At 46.7% G+C, this 16,787-nt stretch overlaps 1 protein-coding gene across 1 annotated transcript in view; it reads right to left on the bottom strand.

Moving 5' to 3' along the window:
- Positions 1–4,141: 4,141 nt before the first annotated feature.
- LOC129829156 (1-phosphatidylinositol 4,5-bisphosphate phosphodiesterase delta-3-A-like) overlaps positions 4,142–16,787 on the bottom strand; it is a 37,390-nt gene continuing 24,744 nt past the window's right edge. The window contains exons 3-15 of the mRNA XM_055890737.1: positions 12,587–12,815; positions 11,577–11,706; positions 10,495–10,720; positions 9,956–10,157; positions 9,696–9,840; positions 9,078–9,230; positions 8,262–8,393; positions 7,993–8,146; positions 7,641–7,757; positions 7,167–7,345; positions 6,804–6,939; positions 6,192–6,341; positions 4,142–6,098 (exon numbers count right to left, since the gene is read on the bottom strand). Of these exons, the coding sequence (XP_055746712.1) occupies positions 5,950–6,098; positions 6,192–6,341; positions 6,804–6,939; positions 7,167–7,345; positions 7,641–7,757; positions 7,993–8,146; positions 8,262–8,393; positions 9,078–9,230; positions 9,696–9,840; positions 9,956–10,157; positions 10,495–10,720; positions 11,577–11,706; positions 12,587–12,815 (2,102 nt within the window). The 3' untranslated portion in view covers positions 4,142–5,949. The remainder of the gene's footprint in view (positions 6,099–6,191; positions 6,342–6,803; positions 6,940–7,166; positions 7,346–7,640; positions 7,758–7,992; positions 8,147–8,261; positions 8,394–9,077; positions 9,231–9,695; positions 9,841–9,955; positions 10,158–10,494; positions 10,721–11,576; positions 11,707–12,586; positions 12,816–16,787) is intronic.

Genomic DNA, 16,787 nt, shown 5'->3' on the forward strand with positions numbered 1-16,787 from the left:
AGGGCTGATTTCAAAGTTTTACTCTTAACCTATAAAGCATAACATGGGCTTGCTCCTACCTATCTTTCCGAGTTGGTCCTGCCGTACATACCTACACGTACGCTACGGTCACAAGACGCAGGCCTCCTAATTGTCCCTAGAATTTCTAAGCAAACAGCTGGAGGCAGGGCATTCTCCTATAGATCTCCATTTTTATGGAATAGTCTGCCTACCCATGTGAGAGACGCAGACTCGGTCTCAACCTTTAAGCCTTTACTGAAGACTTATCTCTTCAGTAGGTCATATGATTGAGTGTAGTCTGGCCCAGGAGTGTGAAGGTGAACAGAAAGCCTCTGGAGCAACGAACCGCCCTTGCTGTCTCTGCCTGGCCGGTTCCCCTCTCTCCACTGGGATTCTCTGCCTCAAACCCTATTACAGGGGCTGAGTCACTGGCTTACTGGTGCTCTTTCATGCCGTCCCTACGAGGGGTGCGTCACTTGAGTGGGTTGAGTTACTGACGTGATCTTCCTGTCTGGGTTGGCGCCCCCCCCCCCCTTGGTTTGTGCTATGGTGGAGATCTTTGTGGGCTATACTCAGCCTTGTCTCAGGATGGTAAGTTGGTGGTTGAAGATATCCCTCTAGTGGTGTGGGGGCTGTGCTTTGGCAAAGTGGGTGGGGTTATATCCTTCCTGTTTGGCCCTGTCCGGGGGTATCATCGGATGGGGCCACAGTGTCTCCTGACCCCTCCTGTCTCAGCCTCCAGTATTTATGCTGCAGTAGTTTGTGTCGGGGGGCTAGGGTCAGTTGGTTAGATCTGGAGTACTTCTCCTGTCTTATACGGTGTCCTGTGTGAATTTAAGTATGCTCTCTCTAATTCTCTCCTTCTCTCTTTCTTTCTCTCTCTCGGAGGACCTGAGCCCTAGGACCATGCGTCAGGACTACCGGGCATGATGACTCCTTGCTGTCCCCAGTCCACCTGGCCTTGCTGCTGTTCCAGTTTCAACTGTTCTGCCTGTGGCTATGGAACCCTGACCTGTCCACCGGACGTGCTACCTGTCCCAGACCTGCTGTTTTCAACTCTCTAGAGACCGCAGGAGCGGTAGAGATACTCTTAATGATCGGCAATGAAAAGCCACTGACATTTACTCCTGATTATTATTTGACCATGCTGGTCATTTATGAACATTTGAACATCTTGGCCATGTTCTGTTATTATCTCCAACCGGCACAGCCAGAAGAGGACTGGCCACCACTCATAGCCTGGTTCCTCTCTAGGTTTCTTCCTAGGTTTTGGCCTTTCTAGGGAGTTTTTCCTAGCCGCCGTGCTTCTACACCTGCATTGCTTGCTGTTTGGGGTTTTAGGCTGGGTTTCTGTACAGCACTTCGAGATATTAGCTGATGTACGAAGGGCTATATAAAATAAACTTGATTTGATTTTGATTGATTACTTAAGAAGAGTTCTGGGGTATCTCAAATCAAAATCAAATCAAATTATATTAGTCACATGCGCCGAATACAACAGTGAAATGCTTACTTACAAGCCCCTAACCAACAATGCAGTTTAAAAATACGAATAAAAAATAAAAGTAACAAGTAGTTAAAGAGCAGCAGTAAAATAACAATAGCGAGGCTATATACAGGGTGTACCGGTACAGAGTCAATGTGCGGGGGCACCAGTTAGTCGAGGTAATTGAGGTAATATGTACATGTAGGTAGAGTTATTAAAGTGACTATGCATAGATAATAACAGAGAGTAGCAGCGGCGTAAAAGAGGGGGGGCAATGCAAATAGTCTTTGTAGCCATTTGATTAGATGTTCAGGAGTCTTATGGCTTGGGGGTAGAAGCTGTTTAGAAGCCTCTTGGACCTAGACTTGGCGCTCAGGTACCGCTTGCCATGCGGTAGCAGAGAGAACAGTCTATGACTAGGGTGGTTGATGTGTTTGACCATTTTTAGAGCCTTCCTCTGACACCGCCTGATATAGAGGTCCTGGATGGCAGGAAGCTTGGCCCCAGTGATGTACTGGGCCGTACGCACTACCCTTTGTAGTGCCCTGCAGTCGGAGGCCGAGAAGCTGCTATACCAGGCAGTGATGCAACCAGTCAGGATGCTCTCGATGGTGCAGCTGTAGAACCTTTTCAGGATCTGAGGTCCCGTGCCAAATCTTTTCAGTCTCCTGAGGGGGAATAGGTTTTGTTGTGCCCTATTCATGACTGTCTTGGTGTGCTTGGACCATGTTAGTTTGTTGGTGATGTGGACACCAAGGAACTTGAAGATCTCAACCTGCTCTGCTACAGCCCCGTCGATGAGAATGGGTGTGTGCTCTGTCCTCCTTTTCCTGTAGTCCACAATCACCTCATTTTTCTTGATCACGTTGAGAGAGAGAGGTTGTTGTCCTGGCACCACACGGCCAGGTCTCTGACCTCCTCCCTATAGGCTGTCTCATCGTTGTCGGTGATCAGGCCTACCACTGTCCTGTCATCTGCAAACTTAATAATAGTGTTGGAGTCGTGCTTGGCCATGCAGTCATGAGTGAACAGAGAGTACAGGAGCGGACTGAGCACGCACCTCTGAGGGGCCCCTGTGTTGAGGATCAACGTGGCGGATGTGTTACCTATCCTTACCACCTGGGGGCGGTCCGTCAGGAAGTCCAGGATCCAGTTGCAGAGAGAGGTGTTTAGTCCCAGGGTCCTTAGCTTATTGATGAGCTTTGAGGACACTATGGTGTTGAACGCTGAGCTGTAGTAGTGAATAGCATTCTCACATAGGTGTTCCTTTTGTCCAGGTGGGAAAGGGCAGTGTTGAGTGCAATAAAGATTGCATCATCTGTGGATCTGTTAGGGCGGTATGCAATTTGGAGTGGGTCTAAGGTTTCTGGGATAATGGTGTTGATGTGCCTTTCAAAGCACTGCATGGCTATAGATGTGAGTGCTACGGGTCGGTAGTCATTTAGGCAGGTTACCTTAGTGTTCTTGGGCACAGGGACTATGGTGGTCTGCTTTCAACATGTTGGTATTACAGACTCGGACGGGGAGAGGTTGAAAATGTCAGTGAAGACACTTGCCAGTTGGTCAGCGCATGCTCGCAGTACCCGTCCTGGTAATCCGTCTGGCCCTGCGGCCTTGTGAATGCTGACCTGTTTAAAGGTCTTACTCACATCAGCTGCGGAGAGCGTGATCACACTATTGTTCGGAAACAGCTCGTACTCTCATACATGTTTCAGTGTTATTGCCTCGAAGCGAGCATAGAAGTAGTTCAGCTCGTCTGCTAGCTTGTGTCACTGGCCTTTACTATCTGTACTTTACCACTTATATTTTTGACAACTTTTACTTCACTACATTCCTCAAGAAATATTGTACTTTTTACTCAATACATTTTCACTGACAACCCAAAGTACTCGTTACATTTTGAATGCTTAGCAGAACAGGAAAATTGTGAAATTCACAAACTTATCAAGAGAACACATGGTCATTCCTACTGCCTATGTTCTGGTTGACTCACTAAACACAAATGCATCTTTTGTAAATAATGTCTGAGTGTTGGAGTGTGCCCTAGCTATCCGTACATTTTAAAAACAAGAAAATGGTGCCGCCTGCTTAAGGAATTTGAAATGATTTATACTTTTACTTTGGATACTTAAGCATATTTTTGCTATTACATTTACCTTTGATACTTAAATATATTTAAAACCAAATACTTTTAAACTAACTCAAGTAGTATTTTACTGGGTGACTTTCACTTTAGTAACTTTCTACTAAGGTATCTATCTATACCCTTACTGAAGTTTGACAATTGGGTACTTTTTCATCCACTGTATGATGCACTGATTTCTGTCTTTTGATTTCACATTACTCATACATCTTTACAACATCTGGATAGGTGAAACAAGTAAAAATGACAAATGGGGCTTTAATCATCTACACTGATATTAAATTAGTTGTGATAGTTTGATGTTCTCCAAGGAATCCAGCACTACAGACTGACTAGACATTTATACGATTTATATGGCAGAAGGAGGCTCTGTGTGTTGTGTGTCAGTATGTTGTGCATACTATCTCCTACTTCACTTCCCTCAAAAATAAATCACTTTTCTCACACAAACACCATTCAAGCACAAAAACATTGAAATAGTATGCCAAATTTGAAAATACAGAAGGGCACAATGGGGTTAAAATACTTTTTTTAATAAAAACTAAACATGCTTCTCTTGGCTTTCACGCAGACAAAGAAATACTGTACTCATGTCACTTACTATACTAATGTCAATGAGAATATTGCTCCTGAAGCTCAGGGAAATGATTAGTTTCTATAGTACTATAAAGAAACACCATCTTCAAAGTTTGGATTCAAGTGCTTTTTGTTGTTAAATAGAGACTGGGAGACCTTTCAGATTTCAAATAGACTGGGAGACCCATATGAATCTGATGCCCACAGAAATAAGTCACAACAAAGTACACAATGAAAGAGACACTAAGGTAAACAGGTAAGTATATACTGTCTTAGCAACTGCAAGAAAGAATACTAACAGCCGTTTCCATTGAAATAAGGCAAATAAAGGCATTTCAAACTGTCAAAACCATTTGCCGGTTTTCAAAATTAAAGTGACTTTGAATTTAAATGACCAGAAGAAAGAATACAAATAATAATGTCAAGTAACAATACATTCTACTAGTGCATTATGGATTACTGCTTTGAAATGAAAACTGACCTTGGAAATTCATGAGAGCTAATACTTCAATTATATGTATTCAACATAATCATGGTCAATTGCATTAGTCTCGATTTGACCCTCTGTGACTTTGATGCTGTTTTTATTTGGCAAAAGGAAGTTAGTGTCAGAGACAGTACATACAGTATGCAAATGAATTCATTTTACTGAGAGAATTAGAATACTGTAACTACATTAGAATATAACATTTTACAACAATGTTAAATATAACCTAAAAACTTCCATCAGCAATTTCACACAGAAAGAAGTGTGTTTCATCATTTGCAACAAACACAATTTGTTGCAAATACATTACAAAAACATTAAGAGTTGAAATGTATTAATTCTGTCACTAAGGTTAAGGCATTCATTCAGTATTTTGGACTGTGTCATGACAAGTGTGACAGACCAATACCACAACAACTAGACTTCATTTACAGATAAAATTGAGTCAATAAACACTATCGTTGTCCTGGAAAAATGAGCACAACTACAAGTCTTGCCCTGATAAAACGCTTCTATAAGTTTCAACCATAATATTCTGTAATAGTAAAAAAGGTTTTAATAATTCATTGGATATATATAGTGCTTTTCTACCAACTGAGGTACTCCGAGAGCTTTACATAGTAGGGGGAAACTCACCTCATCCACCATCAATGTGCGGCACCCACCTGGGTGATGCCCGGTGACCATTTTTGTGCCAGAACGCTCTCCACACATCAGCTAAAAGTAGCAAAAAAGTTAAATATTGCTTAACTTTAAATATGTAAAAAATGTTGGGAAACATCTTCAAGATCTGCTTCAGGGACTCCAGGACACAAACCTGGCTTTGAATTTAAAAAAAACAACTCTATATTGGCTTCATAGTAGGCAGACGGCTGCCAGGTAGAGTTCTGGTGTAAAACAGGTCAGCGCCAAAGTCATGTCTCTATGGAAACAGACACGAACACTCAATGCACTGACGACAGAGTACAGAATACTCTCACAACAGCAACATGCCAGTGAGTTTCTCTCCCAGCCAACACTATTCATCAACAGGCAAGACTCCCATCCAGGTTTGACTGAGAAGGAATGATGTCTTCCTCTCTGTGGCCAGGGAGCCTTATATGTCCTGCCAATTCTAAATTGGGTGTATGAAAAGAGCACTGGGACATAGGTAGGCAGCAGCTTGTCCTTTCCATCCCAATTAGGGAGACTTTCCCCCCCAAAAGATAAGCATGGCGCTTATCAGATAAGTGTGGCACTAGTTCAGGTAGATATGGGTCATGCTTTGCCCTTGCTCTTAGCCAAGGCCATGCGCTCGGACACAGTCTTGATGTGGACCCCCTTATCGGACACCTTGACATGGATGAAAAGGGTAGATGGAGAGAGGCTGGAGCCATCTGCCTTCAGCAAGTGAACATGGCGGTAACCTAGAGAAAAATAGACCCACTGGTGTCAGTGTCACCTCACAGACACACTAGCTACACAAACACCCCTACAATACAGAGACAGTATCCTAGTACCTGTACGGAGGCTGGTGAAGGGCAAGGTGTACTGGCCCACAAAGTCGTTCTTGGCTTTGTGGTCATGGTCTTCCACTAAAAAGCGTACCAGGGCCAGCTCAGGGACCTGTAGCTGGAAGCTCAAAGTGCTGTCCCAGCGTGGGTTAAAACCTGCAGGGGGCATAGGAGAGCTGTCAGACACTGTCACCCAACACCATTCACAGCCTGAAACTACTCCACAGACCAGGATAATGGCACTCTACACGAGAAGTATCATTTTCTGGTGCTCACATGTCTCATAAAACCTGTACTGAGCAAAGATAATGGAGTAGCTGGGGTATCTATCATGTTTGATTATCATTATGGTAAAAATAAATATGGGAGTACGGAATAACGTTCCTGATCAATTCTCTGTGTGGAATAGTGCCATGGGTGGTGGGAGTCATACAGGTGCCCTGGAATACTTATGTTATTTCATGGTAAAACGTCAAGTGTTCCTAGTACTATTATGTTCTTCTAATTCTATTTTTAATATGGTTAATATGTGAACTCAAGGGTGTATACAACCCGTGTGATCCATTTTGTTAATGGGAGTATAATAGATGTGCAATAGATAGATGAGTGGAAGGTTACCATTGTTGTCGATTCGGTGGGTTTTGTCTCTGGAATTATCAATGGCCACCCCGTGAATTTCCACCCACACCTGCGGGTCCACAATGGAGTTGGGCTTGTCTGTGTTGATCTTAGGGAGCTGCTGTGCTGATATTATCTGAACACAAAATCACCCCAATGACTTTTTGTGCCTTTGTATATAAAATTCTAATATGAAAATTATTCAAATGGTTTTCCAAAATTACTAATAAGGTGAAGTAATTTACTACCTTGGTCTGCTTCCATAACACTGCTAACTAAAATGTGCCCTACTCTTCCAACAAGGCAGTTAGTTACCACATGTAAACCACCACAACAGAATCTGATTCCCAGCAGGTTTCTCACCCGTATGGTGAGCTGTGTGGGGACGTGTCCTGGCCCACCTCCTGTGATCTCTGGGTTGAAGTTGGAGCTGGGGCTGCACAGGAAGCTGGGCTTGAGGACGTATCCACAGCGGCCGTTAGGCAGGAAGCGGCCCTGGTTCAGATCCATCTGCTCCCCTGGTGTCTGGAAGTTCAGAGCCACTGCAGAGAGAAAGAGGGAGAGAGGGAGGACAGACAGGGGTGTGAAAAGAGACAACAACTTACCGCAACACATGAACAACAGCACACACTTTACCAGGCAGCAGAGTGTGAGGTTAGTTATTATGACAAGCGAAGTGAGGAATAGGAGGCAAATACCAAACATTTGCAATAGGAGGCCCAATGTAAAATAGCTTTCTATCTCCAGGGACTTCCAAGCTAGATAATGTTAAATAAATGAGCCACCTGTACCAACTCCCTCCTCCATCCCACCCCCCCTCCAGCCCAGAGTGCTGACCCATCGAGCAGCCGCCGTTCCACATATCCTGGGGGTCGTAGTTGGAGGATTGGAGGCGCTGCCCGGAGGGGTAGATCCGGCTCAGCTGCCTGCTGTTGTGTCTGACAAACAGCTTTCCTGGAAGGTGATGAGAGGACAGGGTAAGAGATCCATTACAATACCTCAAACGCAAATAAAAAGACAGACACACACAAATATGCACGACAACATGATGCACAAATGCACCCATGTATACAAGGACTTTCTCTACAGCTACAGTGCCAGTAAGAACTATGAGTCATTATAGGGTCTAATCAGGAACTGATTCACAGAAAACTGTTCTGTTCGAGTTATGTCTTCCTAGGCCCCTTGCCTGTGTCCTTGATGTGTTTGAGGGCGTCATTCTCATTGAAGGATGACATCTCATCGGGTGGTTTCTGGGCAGAGTGTTGGAACCCGTGGAAGGGGACACTTCGACAGTACACCACCAGTTCAGACAGCTCTGGGCTCAGCTTAGATGAGACCGCCTGAGCCAGAAACACAGAGTGCACATGAGAAAAGCTTGATATATTGTATGTTCCTGATCAATTTCTGTAGACTTACAGTGCCGTCTCAGTCACATGGAAGGTAAATGTGTAGCACCTTGGCAGGGTCCTTTTTGTTTCTGATTGATGCCTCGTCGTCCGAGCTGGTATCAAAGCTGCTGGTTTTCCCCAGCTGGTTCAGGTGATGAACATCCTTCTTCCCCTTCACCAGGATACGACCCCTAAGCTCCTGCAGAGGGAAGACAGAGATGCTTCAAAACATAATTAAATATTCCTGTTAGTATTCCACAATCGCTCCATAAACATGCGAGGGATGGGAGAGAGAGTAGAAAAAGACAACAGGTTTCTTAGGCAGAAGGGGACAGGGGTGAGTAGAGAGCTGGGGATAGGGGTGTGGGTCCTAGAGAGCTGGGGACAGGCATGAGTAGAGAGCCGGGGACAGGGGTGAGTAGAGAGCCGGGAACAGGGGTGAGTAGAGAGCCGGGAACAGGGGTGAGTAGAGAGCCGGGGACAGGGGTGAGTAGAGAGCCGGGGACAGGGGTGAGTAGAGAGCCGGGGACAGGGGTGAGTAGAGAGCCGGGGACAGGCGTGAGTAGAGAGCCGGGGACAGGCGTGAGTAGAGAGCCGGGGACAGGCGTGAGTAGAGAGCCGGGGACAGGCGTGAGTAGAGAGCCGGGGACAGGGGTGAGTAGAGAGCCGGGGACAGGGGTGAGTAGAGAGCCGGGGACAGGGGTGAGTAGAGAGCCGGGGACAGGGGTGAGTAGAGAGCCGGGGACAGGGGTGAGTAGAGAGCCGGGGACAGGGGTGAGTAGAGAGCCGGGGACAGGGGTGAGTAGAGAGCCGGGGACAGGGGTGAGTAGAGAGCCGGGGACAGGGGTGAGTAGAGAGCTGGGGACAGGGGTGTGTGTCGTACCTCAGGAGAGGGCAGGTCCTTCAGAGTCTGGTCGTTGAGGGGCTTGGTGAGCAGCCTCTTGCCCAGGATGGTGCGCAGGTGTCTGGCCATGACCGTCTGCTGCTCCACCGTACAGTGGTTCTCAAGGGACAGGATCAGGGGGTACGGGGAGGCCTAAAGGAAAAAACAAGGGTTGGTTCATAAGAGGCCACTCATTAAAATGTAAGAGAAACCATAAGCTCATTAGGTAATAAGCCAGGGTTTATTCTGGACTACACTGAGGCCAAGAAGCTGTTGGACAGTCTTATTAGACTCTGAGCCAAGACTATGACTGGATCTTGAACTGCATGTTGGCAGAGGCAGACAGTCAACCGTCTAGATTTGTTTTCAGCTGTTTGCTGCCATTTACTTGTTAACTCTATTTTGTTGAGATGAGGAATCCTTTGCTTTCCATAAAGAATCACACATGGAAGACATATGGCCATGATGGTTAAGGTGAAACATTTGGCCTCCCTATAAACCACACAACCATCTGTCCATCATCCCTCTGAACCCACTAACAGGCTCTCACAGGCCAGGTGTGCTCACTTTATGTTGTATTTATTTTGTTGTTGTAATTTTTTTAAATAAATTGCTCACCTTGAAGGCATACTGGACGATGGTCTCGATTACCTCTTTGAAGGGCACCTTAGAGGTGAGGGTGTGTCCATGGTAGATGACAGGCTCTCCTTTGTCCCCGTCCCAACAATCCAGCTCCACACAGCGACAGCCCTGGTTCAGAGCTCTGGATCACACAGTACATATTCTTAGTGTGTGTGTGTGCATGTGTGTTTATGTGTTTTGTGTCTATGCGCATGCATATGTATGTTTGTGTGTGCGCATGTGTGTGTATTCAATACCTGATGTATGGCTCGGCGCTGCTGGCGCTGGTGACCTGGTCCTTGGTGAGGTAGGTGTTGTGTGAGGATGAGATGAAGTAGTGGGCCAGAGGTCTGGTCATGTCCTGGTGCACCCTGGCGTGGTCGGGGTTAAACACATCGTTCTCCAGGGACAGCATGTACACGGTGAAACCATTCTGGGTCATGAACTGGTTCTTCTGGGCTGCAGGGAAGAGGGGCACATCAAATCATCGACCTTTTATCAGGGTTATGAACAGGAAGAGACGGGTATAGACATGCTCATATGATTGTGGGAAAATAAAGTCAGATGCGCAACTGGCCCTGAATTTGCAGCAATTAAATCATGTAAAATATAAATGCATTAAACATTCAGATAAATAAAAGCACAGTGAATATATGGAATGTAGTATAAAAAGATATGAAAATGTATGCACTCTGGATTAGTTGCTCTGGATAAGAGTGTCTGCTAAATGAATAAAATGTGAAATGTAAGGTCAGAAAAATCCAAGGCTACAATGTTCCGTGTTTATTCGGCCTACCCCAGTCGTTGAGCTCGTAGGTGCGGATGAGGCTCTGAGCGTGGCTTAGTGATGCGTCCTCCCCCTGTTCTCCCAGGAAGTCTCTCAGCTCAGCGGTGGACAGAACACAGCCGTTACCAGAGAAGTGTCTGAACACCGCGTCCAGCTCTGGCCGCCTCATCAGCTCCCTGCAGAACTCCTCGATCTCTACGTGGTCCAGACGGCCGTCACACGACCGGTCAGCTTTCTGAGAGAGGGACGGACGGATGGACGAATAGAGGAGAAGGAGGGACAGACAGACGGAGAGGGAGGGAGGGAGGGAGACAGGAGAGACCTTGGTTAGGGCTGATCTGATTAAAAACACTCACATGCACAACCCCTCCACACATTTTCAAAGCGGTTCCCTAAAAACAGAGGGCTAGATCAAAGTTAATATCTTCAATTCTTATAGGTGAGCCGTGTTTATATTATCAAATGCCCAGCAACCCCGTCCACTCCTATAATTCATACCATATAGACAAACATACACTCCACACATTACTGCACTGCAGTTGGTTTGATATTCAGTCTCCGAGGAGAGGGCTGGGCAGGGTTGGAGAAGGAATCACATGGTGAAGGAAGGAGCAGGAAAACAACTAGACATTAACGGAGAGGGGAGCTGAGAGACTTAGCTAGCAGTAATTCTCAACTATGGAGAAATGACTGGCTGCCTGATCATTTGAGAAGGGGATGGGGAGAAAGGAGAGGAGGAAGATGGAGGAAGAGGGCGATGGGGGAGGACAAGACCTTCAGGGGAGACAGAAAGACAGCAGTAGAGAGAAGAGGGCGGGAGAGAGAGAGAGAATGAGTGTGTGAGTGAGAGAGTGAGAAAGAGAGCGAGGGGCCCCCTGGTTGGCTTGCCACTGGGTTGGTAATTGAACACAGACTCCAGGCTGGGAGAGAAACGCAGCCCCAAACAGCACACTGGGTAAACAATGGCCCTCAACCAACAACAACATCTCGCTCACACACATACGCACATGCACACACCCATGCAGTCAAGGTCTACACACATTAACGTACAAGCATACTAAATGCTGCACATACATACAGAATGTGCTCACCTTGAATAGCGAGCGCGCATACTGCTCATTCAGGTCTATGTTGATCATCTGCAGCAGCCGTTTGACCTCGTCGTAACTCATCTTCCCATCGTCGTTCTCATCAGCCCGTCTCAGGTAGCCACGGATCCAGGTGTGGGGGGTTAAGGAGAGAAACCAGGGGAGCATACCCAACCTCTGACCCTAAACACATCCTTAAAAGTACATTCGATGGTATATACACAAAACACATCTATACATACAGGCAGAGTTAATGCACATGCATATAGGCACATTACAGCCCACATCCAACTATGGGTAAAGGGTCAAACGCATCATTTCTTAATTTACAGCAATCAATTGTGTAACCGTTCCGAGGAGGATCAGTGTCTAATTCAACTACCAAGAATTGAAATGGAATACACCCCCAGCCTATGATTCAGATGTGTGTTGGTTGTAGACACACATGTCCTGTTGTGCCAACAACCGTCTGAAGTCAAAATACTAAAAGCCTCCCCCAAGGCCTCTAGTGGAATAGAACACAGGGCTGACGTAGAGAAAGGAGCCTATATGACACCTCCCTCTTCCAGGACACACACAACAATAGGAGCTTTTGCAAAGATGGTCTTTATCAATCTACTGCAAACACTGCTGGGACCTGCCAGTGTAAAACCACACCACACTAGCCTGGACATGTCCCAGAGCCCCTACTGCTCTATCTGTTCTCAAGATCTGGCTTTGCGTTTTACACAAGCGTGTCTGTCGTACCCACGTGTCGCTAACAACCCAGCAGCTATACCAGGGATCCCGTTTGACAGAAGATTCAGACTATATTTAGACGGTGCTTTTTTTGGCTGGGCCATTGCTGCACATCTTAGGTATGCTGTGGATGCGGGATGGTGCATGTGACAGTGTTATGTTCAGAGTCAGTCACCGTAGCGATCTTGGCTGCCCAGCCCGCACTATATTTACTTTGGGTCGAAGGCTGGCAGCCTGGCACAGCGCAACAAAGGCCCACGGGGGGTAAAGGATATTGGTCCAGTTTATCCTTCTGGGTCATGTTGGCCACGCACTCCTTCAGCGTGCGTATCCCTCGGACCCAGCGCCTCGCCTCCTCCTCACAGGCGCAGAGGAGGTCCAGACTCTTCCTGGCTCCTCTGAACACCACCGTGAAGCACTGATTCTCTGGTACCGACCCGGATAGCCTCCGCAGAGCCTCGGACTGGCAGCCCTCACGCACACACTCCACCTCTGTCACTGAGACTGGCACAGGGAGAGGTGGGGGAGGGGAGGTGGGAAAGGAGACGGTGGGAGAAGCAGAGAGGGGGATTGCATTAATCTGGGTGTACGAATAAACAGAATTACAAACAGGGCAGCAAAACACGTGGAACTTGGAGGGAGGCTCGGAGCTGAAAGGTCGTGAACTTCAGGGGGAGTGTGGTAACTCTCACGTAGCAGTGTGACATGGCATCTCGGTGCTGGGGTCCTGATTTGGCTCTTAAATATTACGACCTGTACAGACACAGACCTGCGTCAGCTGCGGCTGCAGGATATGTTTACGACTCAGGCCTACATTCACCTGCATGACAAGATCCACATTTAACCAGCAACTCCACGACACTCAGGGCACAGCAGTCAAACTGACACTCAAGTGTAGGCAGGACCTTTGGCCCAATGCCATGACGTGTTTGTGTGTGTAAAGAGATAAAGGAAGAAAGAAGGACGCTGTCTCATTGACTTTTAGAGAGTTTATCATGTATTTCAGCTCTCATTGACTTTTAGAGAGATTATCATGTATTTCAACTCTCATTGATTTTCCGCTAGTTTAGCATGTTTTTCAGCTCCCATTGATTTCTAGAGAGATTATCATGTATTTCAGCTCTCTGACTTTTAGAGAGATTATCATGTATTTATTTTTTTATTTTATTTTTTTTATTTTAATTTTTAATTTTATCCCATTTTCTCCCCAATGTTCGTGGTATCCAATCGCTAGTAATTACTATCGTGTCTCATCGCTACAACTCCCGAACGGGCTCAGGAGAGACGAAGGTTGAAAGCCATGCGTCCTCCCAAGCACAACCCAACCAAGCCGCACTGCTTCTTAACACAGCGCGCCTCCAACCCGGAAGCCAGCCGTACCAATGTGTCGGAGGAAACACCGTGTACCTGGCCCCCTTGGTTAGCGAGCACTGTGCCCGGCCCGCCACAGGAGTCGCTGGAGCGCGATGAGACAAGGATATCCCTACCGGCCAAACCCTCCCTAACCCGGACGACGCTATGCCAATTGTGCGTCGCCCCACGGACCTCCCGGTCGCGGCCGGCTGCGACAGAGCCTGATTTTCAGAGAGTTTAACATGTATTTCAGCTCTCATTGACTTTTAGAGAGATTAGCATGTATTTCAGCTCTTATTTATAACAGTAATATCTGTGGGAGTGGGCAGGGCTTTACACGTGATGGCTGCAACACAACAAGCAACACAACACCAGCCTACTACCCCATTACCCTCCATGCACCACATCCAGAATAAAGCCCGATGAAGGTTTCAAACATAAGACTAACCCCATATCCCTTCATTAATTTAATAGCTGGAATTGTGGTTGGGTTGGTGGAGTAGCTTTCAAATCAGTCAGTTGATTTAAGTACAATTAGCAATGCCTTTCTACACTGGGATCAGCTTTCCAGGCAAATAGTGACACACAGACCAACGATGGCTCAGCCACAGGGCTGACTGTGCCAGAGCCAGGGGCCAGGGGCAGCCACTAGACAACTGCCTCTTTCTGCTGAACAGCCCCCGCCTCTCCACCTCCTCAAAATCGCTGATAAATTCCTGCCCCATCACAAGGGTGACATTTCAATGCGGAGAGTAGGGGGAACTGTGGTGTGTGTGTGAGAGAGAGACTGGCACTGCCAGTGTTAAGTGCGGTGCATATTCTCTAAAGCCCATCTGAACAGAGGGGATCATGCTGAGCTGCAGGTGCCAGACCCAAAAGGCCCTTGAGACCACCTGTAGTCAGCATGTGTGTGTGTGTGTGTGTGTGTGTGTGTGTGTGTGTGTGTGTGTGTGTGTGTGTGTGTGTGTGTGTGTGTGTGTGTGTGTGTGTGTGTGTGTGTACACGTGTCTGCATGCATGTGTGTGTGTGTGTGTGTGCACGTGTCTGCATGCATGTGTGTGTTAATGAGCATGCATACGTCCGTCGACACAGCCGCTTTTGTGTGATCAGTAGCTGTCTGCTGAAGTGGTCAGCCTGCCTTTGTCCTGTGGCCTGTCGATGTTCTGACTGAAGTGATAACGCAACACCGGCTCTAACTGTGGCCTGATTGGGGGAAGACGACGTCACAACCCCTGACCCCCCACATCAGCCACCTGGCCTCATCCTACTGTACACGAGGCCTTATCCAGAGACATACAGTGTCTTCAGAAAGTATTCAGACACCTTGACTTTTTCCAAATTCTGTTAGGTTACAGCCTTATTATAAAATTGATTAAATTGTTTTCCCCCCCCATCAATCTACACACAATACCCTATCATAACAAAGCAAGAACAGGTTTTTATAAACCTTTCAAAATATCACATTTACATAAGAACTCAGACCTTTTACTCCATACTTTGTTGAAGCACCTTTGGCAGCGATTACAGCCTCGAGTCTTCTTGGGTATTACGCTGCAAGCTTGGCACACCTGTATTTGGGGAGTTTGTCCCATTCTTCTCTGCAGATCCTCTCGAGCTCTGTCAGGTTGGATGGGGAGCGTTGCTGCACAGCTATTTTCAGGTCTCTCCAGAAAAAAGAGAGAACCCCTAACCCTAAACACATCCTTCAGTGGCGCTCTGGAGCAGCTTTTCATCAAGGATCTCTCTGTACTTTGCTCCGTTCATCTTTGCCTCAATCCTGACTAGTCTCCCAGTCCCTGCTTCTGAAAAACACCCCCACAGCATGATGCTGCCACTACCATGCTTCACCGTAGGGATGGTGGCAGGTTTCGTCTAGACATGATGCTTGGCATTCAGGCCAAAGAGTTCAATCTTGGTTTCATCACACCAGAGAATCTTGTTTTTCATGGTCTGATAGTCTTTAGGTGCCTTTAACTCCAAGCGGGCTTTCGTGTGCCTTTTACTGAGGAATGCCTTCCATCTGGCCACTATACCATAAAGGCCTGATTGGTGGAGTGCTGCAGAGATGGTTGTCCTGGAAGGTTCTCCCATCTCCACAGAGGAACTCTGGAGCTCTGTCAGAGTGACGGGTTCTTGGTCAAGGCCCTTTTACCCAGATTGCCTTTCCAAATCATGTCCAATCATTTGATTTTACCACAGTTGGGTTCCAATCAAGTTGCAGAAACATCTCAAGGATGATCAATGGAAACAGGATGCACCCGAGTTCAATTTCAAGTCTCTTATGTAAATAAGGTATTTCTGTTTAAAAATGTTAATACATTTGCAAACATGTCTCAAAACCTGTTTTTGCTTTGTCATTATGGGGAATTGTGCGTAACGTAGCAACATGTGGAACAAGTCAAGGGATCTGAATACTTCCTGAAGGCGCTGTACATTTAGAGAGTTGGGACAACCTTTTGAATGTTGAATATTGCTCGAATTCTAGACATTCAGTTACATAGCATTGTTTACATATTCCCCATGTGATGTTAATGGGGAGCTAACATGGCTGCCATTGAATGTTGAAGTGTCATGTAAATGCATCATAATGCAGAAACCGCATTGGCCCAACTCTCTAAACACATGGATCTGGCCTTATCCATTCCCCACAGCAGCGGGTGCTTCCTGGGTCCCCGAGAGGACAGCGATGGGCGAGAACTGGGGACATAATCTGAATTTCATGACCGAGGAATAGTCCTTGCTGAAGTGACATAGTGGGGGGGTGGATTGTGCAACAAGTGAAAGAGAGAGAACGAGAAAGAGGAGAAAGAGAGAGCGAACGAGAGATAGAAAGAGAGAGAGATGAAGGTAGAGCCAAAGAGAGCGTTACAAGGAGGTCATGCAATTACAACCTCCCATCAGCATTATGCCATTCTTAACCGTTGCCCCTCAGCTTGCCTCCCAGCCCAGAGTGTGTTAGGTTAGCAGCAGTGCTATCTTCTGGTACCAGACTCGGACTAGTGGGTGTTAGAAGGTACTAAGGAAGTGTTGTGTTCCACTTGAAGTGAACCAATGTGGCTGTATGCTGTCTGAGTCGACATGATGAATGTACTCCCCTGACCTTGACATTTATAACCCGTCACA

The sequence above is a fragment of the Salvelinus fontinalis genome, chromosome 2 (assembly GCF_029448725.1).
Source record: "Salvelinus fontinalis isolate EN_2023a chromosome 2, ASM2944872v1, whole genome shotgun sequence".
Taxonomy (NCBI): Eukaryota; Metazoa; Chordata; class Actinopteri; order Salmoniformes; family Salmonidae; genus Salvelinus; species Salvelinus fontinalis.